Source organism: Schistocerca nitens, chromosome 3 (genome assembly GCF_023898315.1).
Source record: "Schistocerca nitens isolate TAMUIC-IGC-003100 chromosome 3, iqSchNite1.1, whole genome shotgun sequence".
Classification (NCBI taxonomy): Eukaryota; Metazoa; Arthropoda; class Insecta; order Orthoptera; family Acrididae; genus Schistocerca; species Schistocerca nitens.
The window spans coordinates 751,483,016-751,501,368 of NC_064616.1; the positions used below are offsets into that span (position 1 = coordinate 751,483,016).

The following is an 18,353-nucleotide window of genomic DNA, read 5'->3' on the forward strand; positions in this document are numbered from 1 at the left end:
ATGCAACAGGGTAGACACGATGACGTGCACTACGTCAAACGATCCCCAGATGTCACTTATTGTCTGCTTTGCTGTGAGACCGACTCAATACCTGTGCATCACCGATAGAGGAAACATGGAGGAGTACACGTTTGCGGAATACAAATGGCTCTGAGCACTATGAACATCTGAAGTCATCAGTTCCCTAGAACCTAGAACTACTTAAACCTAACTAACCTAAGGACATCACACACATCCATGCCCGAGGCAGGATTCGAACCTGCGATCGTAGCGGTCGCGCGGTTCCAGACTGAAGCGCCTAGAACCGCTCAGCCACACCGGCCGGCCTGCGCAATACACAGACATGCCTCTTGTGTATGGCGAAGCTGGAGGTAACGGAAGAGCTGCTAGTCGGCTGTATCACGAACGTTTTCCACACCGTCACACTCTATCGCACAAACTGTTTGCCCAAGTTACAAAACGGCTACGAGAAACGGGTACCTTCACTGTGAGGAGGCAGGACTGTGGTGCTCCACGGCCACGCCGCACTCCCGAATTTGAAGAAGGTTTACTGCGTCACATTGAAGATAGCCCGTCAACGAGCTCACGAACAATTGCGCGTGCAATGGCTGTTAGTCACAGTACTGTCTTGGACGTCCTGCATGAGCAACAATTACATCCGTACCACTTACAAATGGTACACGCTATGGGTCCAGCAGACATTCCACAACGTGTCGCCTTCTGCACATGGTTCCTGCACCATTGCATCGGCGCCCCTGTTTCCACGTCGAGTAATCTTCACAGATGAATGTAGGTTCACAAGGGATGCTCGAAATAGCCGTGTCTGGGTGGACGAAAACCCTCATGCCACGCATATTCAGGGATTTCAAGACAGGTTTGGAATTAACGTGTGGGCAGGTATTCTAGACGGTCATGTGATTGGACCATACCTCCTTCCATCCAAGCTCACGGGTGCCGCATACTTAGTCTTCCTACGGCTCGTAATGGACCCGTTCTTGGAAGCTGTGCCATTGAATGTCCGTCAGGAAATGTGGTTTCAGCATGATGGAGCAACACCTCACTTTTCACTGGCTTTCCGGAGACATCTCAACAGACGGTATGGTGAAAGATGGATAGGCGTGGTGTGTCCAACCCCCCGCCACGATCACCGGATTTAACCTGTATGGACTACTTCTTGTGGGGTCGCATGAAGAGACTAATTTATGAGACGCCTTTAGAGACAGAGGAAGATCTGCTGTCACGAGTTCTGGCCGCTGCACAAGACACTGAAGAGACACCAGGTTTGGTGGAGAGAGTGTACCAGAACATGCTTCGGAGGTACAATGTGTGTAACAACGTTGGTGGTCGTCACATAGAGCCGCTGTTGTAATGCATCGGTACGTTGCGGCTGGTGCCGTAGATGCTGGGTTCTTGTTGATGTCGACTAATGTAAACCATAAGGTGTAAGTTGTAATGCAAGTGCGTAAGTAATAACGGAATGAGTCAGTATTATTTTCAAATGGATTGCAACAATTGTACTGGGTCACGCCTAAGTACATTCCTCACGTGGGTGTGGATGAGATAATCATCTGCATTGAAACTGTCGTAGAACGGAAACGATACGTTTCCGGACATGGGTTACTATTCAAAATGTTGTGTACTCACTACCCTCTAAATGTCCTAGATGTTTGTAGCGGGAATTTCCGACCACCCTGTATATAGTTCAAAAATGTTCAAATGTGTGTGAAATCTTATGGAACTTAACTGTTAAGGTCATCAGTCCCTAAGCTTACACACTACTTAACCTCAATTATCCTGAGGATAAACACACACACCCATGCCCAAGGGAGGACTCGAACCTCCGCCGGAACCAGCCGCACAGTCCATGACTGTAGCGCCTTAGACCGCTCGGCTAATCCCGCACGGCCTGCATGTAGTGCCAGCAGTGAAGTACGAAGTTGGTGGTCTTACAGTATCGCGATATTTTTCGTTGTTAGATTGTGGTCCCTGCGCATAAGAAAGCGCTACATGTGGAAGGATATGAGCACATTTTACAGCACTGTGTACTGCATACGGTAGAGGAACAGTTGGGAGTCGGCCGATGTGGCCGAGCTGTTCTAGGCGCTTCAGTCCAGAACCGCGCTACTGCTATGGTCGCAGGTTCGAATCCTGCCTAGGGCATGGATGTGTGTGATGTCTTTAGGTTAGTTAGGTTTAAGTCTAGGGGACTGATGACCTCAGATGTTAAGTCCCATAGTGCTTCGAGCCATTTGAACCATTTGAACAGTTGGGAGACGATGGATGTTTGTATCAACATGACAATGTATCCTGTTGTTAAGTAACATCTGTGACGCAATGGCTAGTGGATAACAGCATTCCTGAAATGGACTCGCTTGCCGAGGGTCCCGACCTTAAACCAGTGGAACACTTTTGGGAGGAGTTAAAACGTCGACTATGCTCCACACCCCAGCATGCAATATCACTACCTCGTCAGGTTTGGGATCTTGAGGAATAATGGGCTGCCATTCCTCCACAGACATTCAGACACCTCATTGAAAGAGTCCCCAGCAACACTCCAGTCGTCGTAAAGGCGAAGGACAGACACAGCTCTTATTAATGTCCACTAATATGTGTCTAGATGCTCTTGATCAGATAGTGTATGATAGCTTACCGCTGGAGGGAAAAGGATTTCACACTCATTACTTGTTTGTGGTGTAGCTTCTGTTCAGAGCTAGTGAGAATAGGATGCAGGTATTTGTAAGTGATCATAATTTGAAAAGTATGTTTTGCAGTGATTGTTTCGAAACTGGTACAGTGGTGACGGGAGGTCAGGTGTCCTGGACAATGTTTGTAGACTAACTGCTGTGCCTGCCCCTTCCTACGCCGTCACTAAACTTCAGTTTGGAAAGGTAGGTGGACAGATTACCGCTCTATCTCGGTTCTCACTCACCGCAGATATTACTTGTCCTTCAAGCAGCTCTTCAGTTATCCTTACAGCGCTGAGTGCACCACGGCCCTGTCCCTCTCACCAAGAAAAATCCGTGGCCTTATCGGGAATCGTATGTGGATACTCCATGTGTCAATTGGAAACTCAGACCGCTAAGTTATGGAGGGGTTTGAGACGGTAAGCAAACGGAATTATGGACTTATTCGTGAGTAACGAGCTACTGTCTACTTCCTGTTTATAGATCCATTTGGCAGATCCGCTACTAACTACAATGGATACCAGAAAAACTGTTGTGTAGGGAAGGTACCCTTTTGTGATCCAGTGTTGTTTAGTGGATGACTGCTTATATACATCCTTGTGATATCTATCCGGGACATTTTTCCTGGGCAGAACATGAAAATCTGTATTTCAAAAACTAGGCTGCGAAAACAGATGTCACATGGTCAGTGATCTGGTTTGGGAAGTGTGGTTTGTAGGAAAAAGAGATGCTAGGCTGAGATTCATTGGAAGAGCCCTAAGAAAATGTGACTCATTCACAGCAGAAGTTGTTTACAAAACAACCGTTGAATTGAGTGTCACACATGTCTGCTACCGTCGCCATATGGAACTAATAAATAAAGTAGAAAATATCCAAAGAAGAGTAGTACGTTTAGTCATGGGTTCATTCAGCAAGTAGGAAAGTGTGATGAAGGTGCTCATTGAACTCTATTGGTAGATGGCACGAGATAGACATTGTGCATCACGGAGAGAATGCACATAAAATTCCGAGAACACGTATTCCAAGAAGAGTCATATAACATATGCTTCCTCCCACAAACCTCTCGCGAAACGCCCATGACGAGGAAATTAAAGAAATTGGAGCTCATATGGTAGTTTGCTGACAGTCGTTATTCGGGCACACCATTCGTGAGTGGAGTAGGAAAACTGGGTGGAGATAACAGTGGTAAAAAATGGTTCAAATGGCTCTGAGCACTATGGGACTCAACTGCTGAGGTCATTAGTCCCCTAGAACTTAGAACTAGTTAAACCTAACTAACTTAAGGACATCACAAACATCCATGCCCGAGGCAGGATTCGAACCTGCGACCGTAGCGGTCTCGCGGTTCCAGACTGCAGCGCCTTTAACCGCACGGCCACTTCGGCGGGCTTAACAGTGGTAAACCTGAACAGCACACCGTAAGGTGACTAGTAGAGAACAGGTTTAGAAGTATGTAAAAGTCATAAGCAAGATGACTTAATTCTGGTGAATGTGATGTTTGCATCTAACTCTGAAAAGGATCATAAATGAAACAACTCATAAAATCATGAAGAAACAAATTTTCTCACTGTGGAACGTACTGAATGAAACGAAAAGATTTGGAAAAAAATGTGAAGTACCACGAATATCGTGAGGAGGGGCCCTTTTGGAATCGATAAGAGAGTTAATCATGCTGGAAATCGATATTAATAAATTCAGGATGGTACTCATAGGAGTTTGATACCATTCCTCACAAAGGCATTGGTACAATTCTTTGAGTAATGTTGGTGAAGGGTAACGAGCATGTAAATATTTTCCCAATATAAGCAACGATAATATTTGAATCCACTGATGAGGAGGCCAGGTATGATGTGTTGCCTCATTCTCGTACTGATCCAATAACATTCGGTGTTTGTAGCAGTGCGATTAAATCCATTATCATCCAAGAGGATGCAATACCCTACAAGGGACAATGGCAGCACCAATTCCACACGTTCGGTAACCTCGGACTACGGAAGTGATAGGGAAGTGTGACAGTGAGAAGTCAGTGAGGTGCAATATCTCCATGCACTGCCATCAGTGCATCTAAACATCATGGCATGGAATCCACGTGGTCTCTATCCGAGACCAAATAGCTTCATTAGACGTTGCTGCAGGGCGGTGACGAACGAGGTCCCGAACGACCATACACAAAAGATAATCCGTAGACAGCGTGACAGGCTACGGAAGCAGTTGTAATTGCCGTTCCTCTCCAAAAAACTTGGACATTCTACGCCCCATATGGTTGGACTTGCGTTGTTAGCACACGGCATGTACTGTTATTTGAAAGACGATCACTACTTGGGGCTTTAAGCCTGTCTGGTGTGACAGTTGCTGCTTACATTGTTCTCGGTACATATGAGTAGATGTCATATGATGTATCCATTGATGCTCCAAACTGCTATACTTGCATTTTTCGATAGCCTGATAAACAATATTGGTTATGTGGTTGCAGTCATAACGTTAGGGTGTGACACGTATGCGTTACTACGGGGCAGGTTATAGCGGGACTGGCCTGAGAACTCAGAGTGGGCCAGATAAAGCACTCGCTCGCCCATTGCAGCCTGAGTTTGCAGTTTCTGGACAATGGAATCAGACAGCAACTTACGTGCAGCAGTCCAGCTCGCTGCCAGCTCACACCTCGTGGGGAACAAAAAACACGAGTCACACATCGTCAATAGCTGTCGATTGCATCGTATACCAATACTGGTATACTGCACCTGTCGAGCAAGTCACTGACTTCACTCTGTGGAAAATAAATACACATATACATACATACAATATGCAGAAATATATATACACTCTAAGGCAAAAAAAGGACGCATCAAGAAGGAATTATCAGAATAGGACGGAAATCGGGACATGTGATGTACATGTAAGCCAAAAAATGGTTACAATTACAGAAAAAATGGATCATTTACTGGAGAGAAACAGCTTCACAAATTGAGCAAGTTAATAACGCGCTGGTCCACCTCTGGCTCTTATACCAGCAGTTATTAGGCTTGACATTGATTGATAGAGAGGTCGGATGTCCTTCTGAGGGATATCGTGGCAGATTCTGTCCAACTGGCTCGTTAGATTGTCAAAATTCAGAGATGGTTGGAGAGCCCTGCCCATAAGCCTCCAAACGCCCTCAATTGGGGAGAGATCCGGCGACCTTGGTGGCCAAGATAGGGTTTGGCAAGCACGAAGATAAGCAGTAGAAACTCACGCCGTATGCTGACAGCAATTATCTTGCTGAAATGTAAGTCCAATGTTGCTTGCCCTGAAGAGCAATAAAACGGGTCATAGAATATCGTCGACGCAGCACTGTGCTGTAAGAGTGACGCGGATGACAAACAAAAGGGTCCTGCTATGAAAGAAAATGGCACCCAACACCATCACTCGTGGTTGTTGGGCTATATGGCAGGCAACAGTCAGTTCAGTATCCCACCGCTGTTCATCTGGGCTCAGATCGAATAGGAAATCATCTCCGAAGACGATGCTACTCCGGCCAATGAGATTCCAGGCCGAAGACGTGTCTGGGGGCGTTCCGGACAGCGGCGGGATACCACTCTGACTGTGGCCCGCCATACAACCTGCTAACGAAGGAGGTGGCATTTCAGTTCATAGCTGGACCCCTTTGTTTGCCATCCTCGGCACCTTTATAGTACAGTAGTACGTCGACGGTATTCTACGCCCCGTTTTGTTGCCCTTTAAGGCAAGGCATCCTGGGCTAATATTTTAACAAGATAATGCCCGTCCGCACACAGCGAGAATTTCTACTGCTTTTTGTCGTGCTTTCCAAACCCTACCTTGATCAGCAAGTTCGCCAGATCCCTCCCCAACTGAGAAAGTTGGGAGCATTATGGGTAGGGCCCTCCAACCATTTCGGAATTTTGACTGTTGGACAGAATTTGGCACCATATCCTTCAAGAGGACATCTAACAACTCCATCAATCAATGCCAAGCTGAATAACTGCTAGCAAAAGGGCCTCCTCTTGAATAAGTTATCCAGTTGTTCTGAAACTGTAATAATTTGTTTGTCTGTACATTTACATCACATCCACCAATTTACGTCCCATTCGGGTAATTTCTTCGTGGTGCGTTTTTTCTTCCCTAAAGTACACTCCTGGAAATTGAAATAAGAACACCGTGAATTCATTGTCCCAGGAAGGGGAAACTTTATTGACACATTCCTGGGGTCAGATACATCACATGATCACACTGACGGAACCACAGGCACATAGACACAGGCAACAGAGCATGCACAATGTCGGCACTAGTACAGTGTGTATCCACCTTTCGCAGCAATGCAGGCTGCTATTCTCCCATGGAGATGATCGTAGAGATGCTGGATGTAGTCCTGTGGAACGGCTTGCCATGCCATTTCCACCTGGCGCCTCAGTTGGACCAGCGTTCGTGCTGGACGTGCAGACCGCGTGAGACGACGCTTCATCCAGTCCCAAACATGCTCAATGGGGGACAGATCCGGAGATCTTGCTGGCCAGGGTAGTTGACTTACACCTTCTAGAGCACGTTGGGTGGCACGGGATACATGCGGACGTGCATTGTCCTGTTGGAACAGCAAGTTCCCTTGCCGGTCTAGGAATGGTAGAACGATGGGTTCGATGACGGTTTGGATGTACCGTGCACTATTCAGTGTCCCCTCGACGATCACCAGTGGTGTACGGCCAGTGTAGGAGATCGCTCCCCACACCATGATGCCGGGTGTTGGCCCTGTGTGCCTCGGTCGTATGCAGTCCTGATTGTGGCGCTCACCTGCACGGCGCCAAACACGCATACGACCATCATTGACACCAAGGCAGAAGCGACTCTCATCGCTGAAGACGACACGTCTCCATTCGTCCCTCCATTCACGCCTGTCGCGACACCACTGGAGGCGGGCTGCACGATGTTGGGGCGTGAGCGGAAGACGGCCTAACGGTGTGCGGGACCGTAGCCCAGCTTCATGGAGACGGTTGCGAATGGTCCTCGCCGATACCCCAGGAGCAACAGTGTCCCTAATTTGCTGGGAAGTGGCGGTGCGGTCCCCTACGGCACTGCGTAGGATCCTACGGTCTTGGCGTGCATCCGTGCGTCGCTGCGGTCCGGTCCCAGGTCGACGGGCACGTGCACCTTCCGCCGACCAATGGCGACAACATCGATGTACTGTGGAGGCCTCACGCCCCACGTGTTGATCAATTCGGCGGTACGTCCACCCGGCCTCCCGCATGCCCACTATACGCCCTCGCTCAAAGTCCGTCAACTGCACATACGGTTCACGTCCACGCTGTCGCGGCATGCTACCAGTGTTAAAGACTGCGATGGAGCTCCGTATGCCACGGCAAACTGGCTGACACTGACGGCGGCGGTGCACAAATGCTGCGCAGCTAGCGCCATTCGACGGCCAATACCGCGGTTCCTGGTGTGTCCGCTGTGCCGTGCGTGTGATCATTGCTTGTACAGCCCTCTCGCAGTGTCCGGAGCAAGTATGGTGGGTCTGATACACCGGTGTCAATGTGTTCTTTTTTCCATTTCCAGGAGTGTGTATCAACATATGTGCTGATTTTGTAAATACTTCTGTACCGATGGGAAGATCACCTCTGACGATGTTTGTAAACACACACAGTTACCATGTGCGCTACCTACGGACAGAAAGCCACACTTAAATGGATGGCAGCACTTCAGTTGAAAGTAAAGCACTGGAGGGGACGCATTCGAGTCGTCAGTGGAAAACTAGAGTGAGCATCTATCATGCTACGAAGAACAATCACGACCAATTATCGGGCCGTATCATCACTTTAAACGAAGAAGACTTGTCAACCAGGGAAGTTACCCGACGTGTGCACCGAGCCAAAATGATGCGATGCGGACATGGGATCGGTTCCAATTGGCAGGTAGTGTTGAGTACTTACAACGCACAGGTAGTCCACGTTCGACAGGTGCGCAGGATAATCGATATCTACGGTTTTTGAGTCAAAGGAACCGTGGGCTGAGTGCTCCAGAACTGAATTCAGCATTCGAAGAGGCTACAGGATGTCGTGTATCGCATGAAACTTTTAGGAGACGATTGTATGATGCGAATCTCCATTTCCGTGGCATGCACTTCGTCGTACACCACAATACCATGGACTTCGTTGCAGATAGGCAAGAAATCACGCAAAGTGGACACACCAGGATTGGCTGTGGGTGTTATTTACTGTCAGAAATCAGATCTATTTGTTCCTTGATAATCTCTGACAACATGTTTGTACACAACCCGGTAATATCGAACACCTCCAACACTGTGTCCCAGATGTGCAACAAGGTGGTGATGGAGCAATGTTCCTGGGTGGAATTACACGGGACACCGTACGTGTCCCGTAGTTGTTGAGGGCAATCTCCTGCTCTACGGCACAGAGGCGAGATTCTGCAACCAATAATGAGACCGTATCGCCAACATGGTTTTGAAACTTTCATCTTCATGGATGATATCTCACCCGATCATCATACTGTTCCCATGAACACGTTCCTTCGGCATGCTAGGATCACCTGAATGGAGTCACCTGTCTACTGCTTGGACATGAACCCAACCGAACATGTGTGGGATCGACTGAAACTAGCTGTTTTTGAACGTAGTCAATGACCATGTACTCTGCGCGACTTACGCGGAATCGCCATTGAAGAATGGGACAATTTGGACCAGCGCTCGTTTGATGATCCCATCAATGGTATGCCACGATGGATTCAAGCCTGCATCCAAACAACGGGACGTTCCACCACGTACTAACGTTGGTGAAGACTACCGCGAATAACTTCCCATGAGAGACAAATTACTTTTCTTCTTACACTCTTTTTATAAATTTTGTTGTCTGGTCACATTGCCAAAGAATATATACGCATGATTCAAAGTCAATTTTTGTTTTCTGTGCCACGAAATTTCGTAATAAACGTGTGATGCAGAACTTCTGTTGATGGGTGGATTTGTCTGGGACACAGGATCATATTAACTTATCCCCCTTCACCCTCCCCCTTCCGTCCTCTCCCTGATTGTGACCAAGATTTTTGGGAGGTCTCTTTTGGTTGTAAGGCAAATGTGGGAACCGGAAATCCTCTGAACTGGGACTCCCTCCGCCCCGCTATGGGTCCGCCTGCTCTCTGACAGAAAAAGCCCTGATTCTAGATTGGCTCTGAAATCGAAACAGCTTGTTCAGCCTTTAGGGTAAGTGAATAAGTATTAAAAATAAGTAGCAGTCAGTAGTCTTCCTTCTGAAAACTATGGCGGGGACAGCTGCCGAAAGCTCCATAATTTTATTTGAAATGATGCGGCTTGAATACTGAGAAGATGGTCCTCAGTGTTCTTATTAGAGGTAACAATCATCTTTACATTCCTTTCACCCTATCAGGAAGTTTAGCGTTTCTTACACATATGATTTTAGTGGATCAAGTTTCACAATGAACTCTGCTTTCATGAGCCTAAATAAAGTACTCTAAATACCTCTGTAGACTTGTGACTGTTGTCGCAGATATCCGAATTAAGTGGGGAAAGATGATAATATAATGTCTGGCACGGCGATAGATCAACACAATACGTACGTACTTACAGGCGTGTCAGAATACGTCTAGATGATTTGTAGTACAAACGAAAGACAGAACGCTACCAGTTGGTCTGGAAACAAGTTCTTTAAATAAGCATTTTTTACCACTATGTTCGAATCAGCTTCTCCAACGCGTATACTTTTCAGCCTGATTGTGAACTCCGGAATCCAACTGGAGGTGGACCGTTCTGCTTGCGCGACACACAGTGTATCAATCAAAAGTGAACGTAAAGGTTCAGCATGGGGAAGATGTGTGTCCTCACCTGGACTGTCCTTCACCTGGAGCCGCAGCTGAGACAACTCCTGGTCGCCGTTGTCGAAGATGGCAGCGAAGCTCCCGTTGACAATCTTGGGCGACATTGGCGAGTTCGCGAGCAGCAGGCTGGATCCGAACAGCTCGTTGCGTGCACGCGTCTCTGAAACACGATTAAATCCATGTGTGCCTCGCAATCCCGTTCACTCGCTTCGCCATGTCTCACGAAAAAAGTAAAAACACTAGTGAAGTTTTCTATGAGGAATACTCCTGGAATAATTGTATCAACATAAGCGTTTAGGTTACAACATAGATGCATATTTAGAAACTGTGGAACTAGAATTTATTGTTAGTACCAGTAGTATTCATGTGTCCCGACGTACAACTCCTGTACTTAAACTAAGAAATTGGACTTCATGAGACAATGGCGCAGCTTGACATCTTGATAGGATAATAGAGAAATGCTTGACACATATGACAAACCATTATAAGACTACTTAGTTGACCCGCAGCAGTGTGTGTGTATGGGCAAAGGTCTCTGGTATAGTAGTAGACACAGTATCTCAGCTGTAGGAAAGCAGATTGATCGACATATGCCATGTCGTTGTACTAATCGTGTATCGGCAGCAGGCAACACCTACATACACTGCCTGAAAAAAAAAATTGAAGCACGGAGAAGATATCGTCGGAAGCGACAAGTGGAACGGCCACCAGAGTGCATTACTGTTGTTAGTGTTTAGAGTTACTACCTATTCAGACAGCGTATATAAGGGGCGTGGACAGCGGCATCAACATTCAACACATGACCCAACAAAGCAAAGGCTCAAACAACTCTACCCTGAGCTTAACAGGCGTAGCACACTGAATAGGAGGGTGTCTAGGTCCATGTACATGATACTTATTCGACCCCTAATGACGTACGCAGCCTCTGTCTGGGGATACGTTGCGCCCACACGCCTGCGCCGTCTGCAGCTCATACAGAACAAAGTACTCAGTATCATTAGCAACGTTCCGCGCTACACACGCACCGCGGATCTTCACCGGGAATACCGGCTAGATACCATCTTGCAGGTATTCCAAAAACTCTCCACACGACTGTACAATAACACGAGACACTCGCGTAACCCGTTTATCCTTTCTCTGGGTAACTACGACCAGAACCATAGATGGAAACATAATAGACCAAAGACACTATTAGCAAGAAACTAAACATCTATGGTCCATAGCACGCTAACACGACAGTACTGGCGAGCCCCTGCAACACAGCTACTACTGGTAACCCAAGATACTCGACCCGCTGAAAAACAGGCAATCGCAGGGAAACCGTACTGTACACAGCACGCAAACCAGCCCCCCCCCCCCCCCCCCTACACTGTGAGCTGATTTATGACCGATCGCTCACTAATGTATGACGACCTTGAACTGTTACAGGGACGCAGCAGCTGCAGCAAGCCCTACAACGAGCTTCCGCAACGACAAAGATAACGATGCACGATACCTCGCACTAACGTAACCACACCTTGCATGCACTGTCGCAGCTAACAAGTCGCTACTGCCCTTACTATCCGTCCTACTGTCGCAGAGGTTTTTTTCCCTTGGCGCTTGCCTTGGCACTTTTTTTCCTCTGCCCTTACAACCGCTACCCTTCGATCGCTATCGTACACTTTCTATCTCCTGATGGATCATGTAAATCAGTAATCTTCCCCAGACGCATGGATAACATCACAGCCCGCATCCTGTGACTCCTGATTAAAAAACTAACATGTTATACGGAAGTAACAGTAGAACTTTTGGTTTGGTCACCACGTTGGTGTGGGCGTGGAGGGGACCCATAAAGAAAAGGCATTGATTACTGTAAAGGACACGGAGATGCCGCTTACTCGTTTGAAACAGCATTATCAGAACTTGTCAAAATTTGTAAGGGGCCACATTGTGAGCCTTCTTTTGTCTGGCTGGTCGAATCGTGCAATATCCAGATTTGTGGAGCATTCGATGTGACACAGCCAAGATGTTTGACTTTTTGCGAACGCGAGGCTAAGCATGCTCGTTATCAAGGTTCCTGTCGCCCACTTCTGGCAACCATAAGATAGGATCGCTGTATTTTGCACCATACACATCTGCGTTTGCCATCAGAGAATAAGCAATGGAGTCCGTATAAAATATATTGTCATTTCGCACCATTGGTCGGAGACTAGCAACACCCGGACTAGGGAATTGCCGTTCCATGTACCGGGTGATCAAAAAGTCAGTATAAATTTGAAAACTGAATAAATCACGGAATAATGTAGATAGAGAGGTACAAATTGACACACATGCTTGGAATGACATGGGGTTTTATTAGAACCGAAAAAAAGTTCACAAAATGTCCAACAGATGGCGCTGGACAGCAAAACTGTTACCGTGACGGGTGAGAGGTACGCCGATATGTTACAGAATCGCATAATCCCCAGCCTGGCTGATAAACACCTGCTGGAACGTACGATGTTTATGAAGGATGGCGCTCCACCCCATATTGCTAGACGCGTGAAAGATCTCTTGCACGCGTCCTTTGGTGATGATCGTGTGCTCAGCCGCCACTTCAGTCATGCTTGGCCTCCCAGGTCCCCAGACCTCAGTCCGTGCGATTATTGGCTTTGGGGTTACCTGAAGTCGCAAGTGTATCGTGATCGACCGACATCTCTAGGGATGCTGAAAGACAACATCCGACGCCAATGCCTCACCATAACTCCGGACATGCCTTACAGCGCTGTTCACAACATTATTCCTCGACTACAGCTATGTTAATTATTGCTATTCTGATCAGATGAAGCGCCATTTGTCGGACATTTTTTGACCTTTTGTATTTTTTTGGTTCTAATAAAACCCCATGTCATTCCAAGCATGTGTGTCAATTTGTACCTCTCTATCTACATTATTCCGTGATTTATTCAGTTTTCAAATTTATACAGACTTTTTGATCACCCAGTATATGCTGCTGTTAACACCGCAACATAAACGGCTACGTTAAGAGTCGTAACAAGGAAGCATGGACAGTTGATGAATGGCGACGCATTGTTTTCAACGATGAGTCACGCTTCTGCAGACCCTGTATGACCACAGTCGGTGCGTATGGCGGCGATCTGTGGACAGATCCTTTTCTTGCAGTGTTTCAGAGAGGCACAGCGGTATTAATCCTGAAACCATGGTGTGGGGAGCCATCGGGTACGACTGCCGGTATAGGATGGTAGTGATTGAGGGAACTCTAATGGCATAACATTACGTCGTGGACATTCTGCATCTCCATGTGCCAATTTTCATGCGGCAGTATCGCGGCGCCATTTTCCAACAAGACAATGCTCGTCCACAAATAGTACATGTCTCAATGAACTGTCTGCGTGTCCAGTGCCCAGCGAGATCACCAGATCTTAACCCGATAAAAAACGTGTGGGACCAGCTCCGACGTCAACTCCATCTCAGTGCTAGTATCCAGGATATCAAGAACCAGTTAGAACAACGTGGGCCAGCTTGCCTCAGGGGAGGATACAATGGCTTTATGACATCATTCCCAACCCAATCAGTGCATGCATCCAGGCTAGAAGGGATGCAACGCCTGTCAAGTTCCTCGTCAGCTTGATTCGATTTTGTAATCACTGAAATAACGTAACATACCCAACAATATGTGAAGTTTAATTTCATTTCCTCCTTCCCTTCCGGGCTCTTCATTTTTTTTTTCTTTTTGTCAAGATGTATATTACCAGGCTTACTCTCAATGTGCGATTCCTTCTTGTGGAGTTTCGTCAGGGACAAAGCTTACACCACAGTTTTCACCAGAGATGTTGGCAAAATCGAGAAGATCCATTTTTATAGCCCCACAAAATCTCAGTTTTCGTTCTTGAAAGGGCTTAGAGAGAGTGAGACTACCGTCTTGGTGTATGCCAAATTTCAAATGGTTCAAATGGCTTCAAGCACTCTGGGACTTAACATCTGAGGTCATCAGTCCCCTATACTTAGAACTAAGTAAACCTAACTAACCTAAGGACATTACACACATCCATGCCCGAGACAGGATTCGAACCTGCGACGATAGCAGCCGCTTGGTTCCGGACCTAAGCGCCTAGAACCCCTCGGCCACAACGGCCGGCTATGCGAAATTTCATACGCCCCTCACAACAGCTGCATCTAGGTTAGACGTAAAAAATTCAAGTCCGTGTGGTGTAAAATTTTAAAACACCTCTTTCAGATGTATTTAAATCTGATGTGAATGGGAATAAAACTTTAGACAGGGTGACTCAGTTGCGCCTACCGACGTCGTTTCATGAATCCCACAATTACGTATCTGGCCTTCAACAGCCACGAGCGAGAACTTCACATTCTCTCGCTCGCTACGCGCAAACTACAGAAAAAATGAATAAGACCATTTTTGTAAGAAATGTAATGTAGTTAAATTTTATATTGGAACACATTTTCGCTGTAGCACACGGTTTCTGACTTATTCAAGGAAAAAGTACAAAAGTGACCTGCAAGTGCACATCTACCCCCACACTCATCCCTCACCAGTCAGGATTTCTAGTATGTTGAGAGTGCCACTCCTTCCTATCACTGCACAGAAATTTCAGACTACACTCTATCCCCGATATTCGACCTTTTTTGGTCTCTGTTGATTGGGCTATTACACCGCCAGGGTAATCGGCTAATTCGTTAACATTAATAATTTAAACGTGTCCGTGAGGGTAATAAAACAGAAAAGCGACTTTTGCAAACTTTACGCCAAAACTAATTACGGTGACAATTCGACGCAAACTTAACCCTTACAATTGCAGTAGTTTCACAGTCAGAATTCCTGACGAATACAACGAAGTTATTGTTTATGTTATGGTGTTAAAATTCACAAAATTGTTAGGTAAAATTTATACAAACGCCAGTTTTACAATTAATAAGTGCTCGACTAAGCCGGCGGCGTCATAAGGCCAGTCAGTGAAGACCAGAACAGGTCGAACGTGGGAAGTAATTGGAGCAGTCGCAAATTTTTGTACAGTGATAGCAAAGAGTGCCATGAACAACATATCAGAAATCCTGACAGGTGAGACCTGAGTGTGGGAGTGGGGGTGCGTTTGAAGGTCACTTTAGTATGTTTTTCTCGAATAACTCGAAAACTATGGCCTATAGCGGAAATCTATCCCAGAACAAAATTTAATTGCATTAAATTTCCTACAAAAAGGTCCTAGATTGCTCGTAGCGAGCGAGAGTGTCAAAAATCTCATGTGTGGTTATTGAATGCCAGATACAGAATCACGGATTGCATAAAACAACATCAAATAGTCGTCAAATACTTGTTTTCCTCACAGTATTCGTGAATACGCAAAAACTGGCGATTGCAGAGGAAGACAATATATTTCGCCTTCTTCCTACTGAGATCAACAAATGTCACAGGCAAAGAAAATGTGTTTGCAGAATTTATTGCATCCAACAACAGTGGTATGGTGTCATGTTACAATGAGTTGTGGTCTAGCCTGGAGAGCAATTTTCGCCGTCTGCTCATTTGGTATGTTTCTGGGACACTTTGCAGCCATGCATATGTTGTGAAAACAGACGGATAGGGTGGCACCAATACCATTGCCTGGGGAGCTGTTAACTTTAGGAGCTTGTCAGCTTGTACGTCTCTGCATGTGCTTTCTACGGGACTGTGATGGCAACGGTCCATAAAGATGCAGCGAAGTACATCAGCAGTAGAGTGCAAACCACCAAAAGAGGAATTCAAAACCCAAGTGTATAGTCAAGTCGTCAACAGTGGGCTAGTTTTTCACATATCAAACAGTTTCGTACAGCAGACTGATCTGGCTATAGTATAAACTGCTGCAGATTTTATAGGCCATGTGAGGCAAGAGGAATTGCTCAGCGTAGCTGCGGCCTCTATTCGGCTCTGCTCAATAGCAGTATGCCCTGTGCTGTTCATATTTGATATCCTCACTCGTTCGATGGTCTGCGTCATACTGGCGGATGAGATTACAGTAACAGTTATGTCAATTTAATTGTATCTGTTTTGTGATTTAATCAGTGATGGATGATAATATCCAACCATAGGGGGCAGGTGTTGTGGACGAGTACCACCAAGATTTTTAACTTGTTGATATTATTGTTGTACCCTCTTCTGACAGTTTGATCTGACGCCAGATGAGGATATTGATACGACCAGCATAGGGCATATCGTTGGCACCAGAGCCCGACAGAAGCCGTGCGCAGTGCTTAAGGCCACTGTGCTGGACAAATCGTCTAGCCTCACGTGGATTGTGAAGTCTTCTGCAATGAACACCAGAGCCAGATCACTCCGCTATATGAAGTTGTTCGGTAAGCTCCATATTAGCCAAGTGTTTATGACCTCACTGTACACATGAATTTTGTATTGGATTTCTCTTTTAACAGTTTCCACTCTCCTGTTGGTGAGCATCCCTTCTTTACGGAACCCCTTGCCCTTGGCATCTCCAGTAACGCCGCTCCCTCCCATTTCTGGACCGGTATGTACTCTGAGCGTAACCTATCCATAATCTAGCTAACAGAAGGCCGGCACGCTGTGCCAAACGTCAAACGAACCCGAGATGTGGTGGGCCACTTGCGGCCGGCCTCTCTCGACTTTTCTCCGTCCTTCTCGGAAGTACTCGGTAAAGCGCGACATTTCATTTAACACTGCAGTGTGGCATTTTTCGGTCCTCAGGACTTTCTCCGGTTGGGCAGAATCGTGGTGTCAGCGCTGTTTATCCTTCGCTATTTGTTCGTAATACGAAGGAAGTTCACAGGTCTAGTGGCCGTTTGCACAAAAGAGGCGGCTAGCCATCTATCGTCACTAGCCCTTAAAAATGAATGAGAATGACAGAAGATAAGGATGAGAATTCTTGATATACACTACTGGCCATTAAAATTGCTACACCACGAAGATGACGTGCTACATACGCGAAATTTAACCGACAGGAAGACGATGCTGTGATATGCAAATGATTAGCTTTTCAGAGCATTCACACAAGGTTGGCGCCGGTGGCGACACCTAAAACATGCTGACATGAGGAAAGTTTCCAACCGACGTTGTTGTGATGCCTCGTGTAAGGAGGAGAAACGCGTACCATCACGTTTCCGACTTTGATAAAGGTCGGATTGTAGCCTATCGCGATTGCGGTTTATCGTATCGCGACATTGCTGCTCGCGTTGGTCGAGATCCAATGACTGTTAGCAGAATATGGAATCGGTGGGTTCAGGAGGGTAATACGGAACGCCGTGCTGGATCCCAACGGCCTCGTATCACTAGCAGTCGAGATGACAGGCATCTTATCCGCATGGCTGTAACGGATCGTGCAACCACGCCTCGATCCCTGAGTCAACAGATGGGAACGTTTGCAAGACAACAACCATATGCACGAACAGTTCGACGACGTTTGTAGCAGCATGGACTATCAGCTCGGAGACCATGGCTGCGGTTACCCTTGACGCTGCATCACAGACAGGAGCGCCTGCGATGGTGTACTCAGCGACGAACCTGGGTGGACGAATGGCAAAACGTCAGTTTTTCGGATGAATCCAGGTCCTGTTTACAGCATCACGATGGTCGCATACGTATTTGGCGACATCGCGGTGAACGCACATTGGAAGCGTGTATTCGTCATCGCCATACTGGCGTATCACCCGGCGTGATGGTATGGGGTGCCATTGGTTATACGTCTCGGACACCTCTTGTTCGTACAGGCGGCAATTTGAACAGTGGACGTTACATTTCAGATGAGTTACGACTCGTGGTTCTACCCTTCATTGGATCCCTGCGAAACCCTACATTTCAGCAGGATAATGCACGGCCGCATGTTGCAGGTCCTGTACGGG

At 46.7% G+C, this 18,353-nt stretch overlaps 1 protein-coding gene across 2 annotated transcripts in view; it reads right to left on the reverse strand.

The window, feature by feature from the left end:
* LOC126249747 (histidine decarboxylase) overlaps window positions 1-18,353 on the reverse strand; it is a 413,856-nt gene that overhangs the window by 48,364 nt on the left and 347,139 nt on the right. For both annotated transcript variants that reach the window (XM_049951428.1, XM_049951427.1), the window contains exon 14: window positions 10,525-10,677. In XM_049951428.1, coding sequence (XP_049807385.1) covers window positions 10,525-10,677 — 153 coding nt within the window. The remainder of the gene's footprint in view (window positions 1-10,524; window positions 10,678-18,353) is intronic.